This window comes from Austrofundulus limnaeus, unplaced genomic scaffold, assembly GCF_001266775.1.
Source record: "Austrofundulus limnaeus strain Quisiro unplaced genomic scaffold, Austrofundulus_limnaeus-1.0 Scaffold0, whole genome shotgun sequence".
Classification (NCBI taxonomy): domain Eukaryota; kingdom Metazoa; phylum Chordata; class Actinopteri; order Cyprinodontiformes; family Rivulidae; genus Austrofundulus; species Austrofundulus limnaeus.
In genome coordinates, this window is record NW_013952402.1 from 9293048 (window position 1) to 9294682 (window position 1635).

General features: G+C 42.5%; 2 protein-coding genes across 2 annotated transcripts in view; one reads left to right on the plus strand and one right to left on the minus strand.

Annotated features, from left to right (window-relative positions):
* Positions 1-845, minus strand: LOC106513433 (uncharacterized; the record flags this gene model as incomplete). Its single annotated transcript, XM_014002254.1, is given in 1 exon segment — positions 1-845. A coding segment is annotated over 1 exon segment (667 nt), but the record flags the coding sequence as incomplete, so codon positions are not given.
* A 143-nt stretch (positions 846-988) lies between these two features.
* Positions 989-1635, plus strand: part of sfr1 (SWI5-dependent homologous recombination repair protein 1) — a 3380-nt gene continuing 2733 nt past the window's right edge. Inside the window, exons 1-2 of the mRNA XM_014002294.1 lie at positions 989-1176; positions 1294-1566. Coding sequence (XP_013857748.1) covers positions 1090-1176; positions 1294-1566 — 360 coding nt within the window. The 5' untranslated portion in view covers positions 989-1089. The remainder of the gene's footprint in view (positions 1177-1293; positions 1567-1635) is intronic.

A 1635-nucleotide genomic window follows, 5' to 3' on the forward strand; every position in this document is an offset into this window, starting at 1 on the left:
GTGGAGGTGTATAAGTTCTGACTTGGAAGCTTATATATCCTATTTTTATATTCATTGGCAGCTCTTTTTCTTCAAACTCCACCAGAACTGACATACTCCCCACTCTCTCACCATCCACAGTTCTTGACAGCCTTTTCATATTGAACACCTTTGCTCCAACTACATTTTTCTTAAGTTTTTCTAAATCCTCATCTAGTGGGATCCCATATATCACCCCTCTAGTTTTTTTGTTTTCTCCCAACATTTTTTTTTCCAGCACCGCTCTTTTACATATGTTTTCCACTTTAAAAGCCTTACTCTTTTGTTCTATATCCTTACATTCTATCAAAAGACTTCCATCTCTCAAGATCTTCACCATTTCAACGTCTCCTATTTTCTTTTTAATTTCCCTTGACACCCCAATTGGGCTGATTTTTTCCTGACCTTCCTCGCTCTTAAGTTTCAGAATTACTTTAAATTTCTCATCCACAACTTTTCTCCTAACTACCCTCTCTTCCTCTGAACTGCTTTCTTCTAGATCCCGTTTACTTCCTTGAACATCTCTAATTCCCTTACCGTCACCTACTTTGAATCCTCCTCGTCCTCTTCCTCTCCCTCTTCCCACTGGCGTCCACCCTTCGCATTCCCCTTCTTCTTCATTACTTATCTCCATCTCCATCCGAACCATTCACACACCAGTTTATGCCAATTACCGCCTTTTCCACACTCCAAGTTTGATGCAATTTTGAGTTTTCGACTTCTTCTTCTTCTTCTTCTCCACCGCCAAATTTTCAAAATGTTTGTAAACCACCCGTCTATGGGGTTCCATTTGTTTCAAAAATACGTATGTGTGCAGTTGTGTTGAATCTATGGGGCCTGTATCCCCCACTGAACGACGGTGTTGTGTTTTGGAACGCAATTGGGAAATAACTACAACTCCCAAGATTCTTTTCGGGTAAACGTCATTGAATTCTGTCCAATCACCAACGTCAGAGGCTCTTCCCCGCGGAAATACGGAAAAACAGAAAAGTTATGCCATWGCTTCAGCTAAAAGCAGATTTATGTGCGTAAAAAAAACCTAATTTTCATGAACCTCAGTCAGTTTGACTAATGGAGGTCACTCCTAAATTAAAATCTGCGTATTGTCCACCTTGTTATGCAGCCGAGTCGAGCCCGTCTGAGTTTAAAGAGGAAAAGGTGAGCGTTGTTTATTGTGTGTATCGATCAATACTAGCTGAAGCTAACAGCTGTATGTGTGTTATGACCTGAAAACTACAAACCGCAGACTCTTTACGTGCTCCTGTCATCCCGCAGCAGCGTCTGCAGCTGAGCGCCTCGCTGAGAGAGAGGCTGAAGAGGAGCAGGCGCTCCTTCATCTCTCCTGTGGCCAAACGCCTCTGCGTGGATAATGAAGAGGAGGAGGAGGAAGGTGGCCAGCAGGTCTCTGCGGCCACGGCTAAGCCCGAACCTGTTCCCGAACCAGCACACGTCACCTCGGAAGACTTTGCAGAACAACTCAGGAAGGAGATCAAAGCAAAAACAGAGACTCTGCGCAGACTCAAGATGGTTCAAATGTATAGAAGCAAGGTATCAGCTTTAAATTGACACATTTAATTGCAGGATTAAAAACTGTGATTATTTATATATATATATATA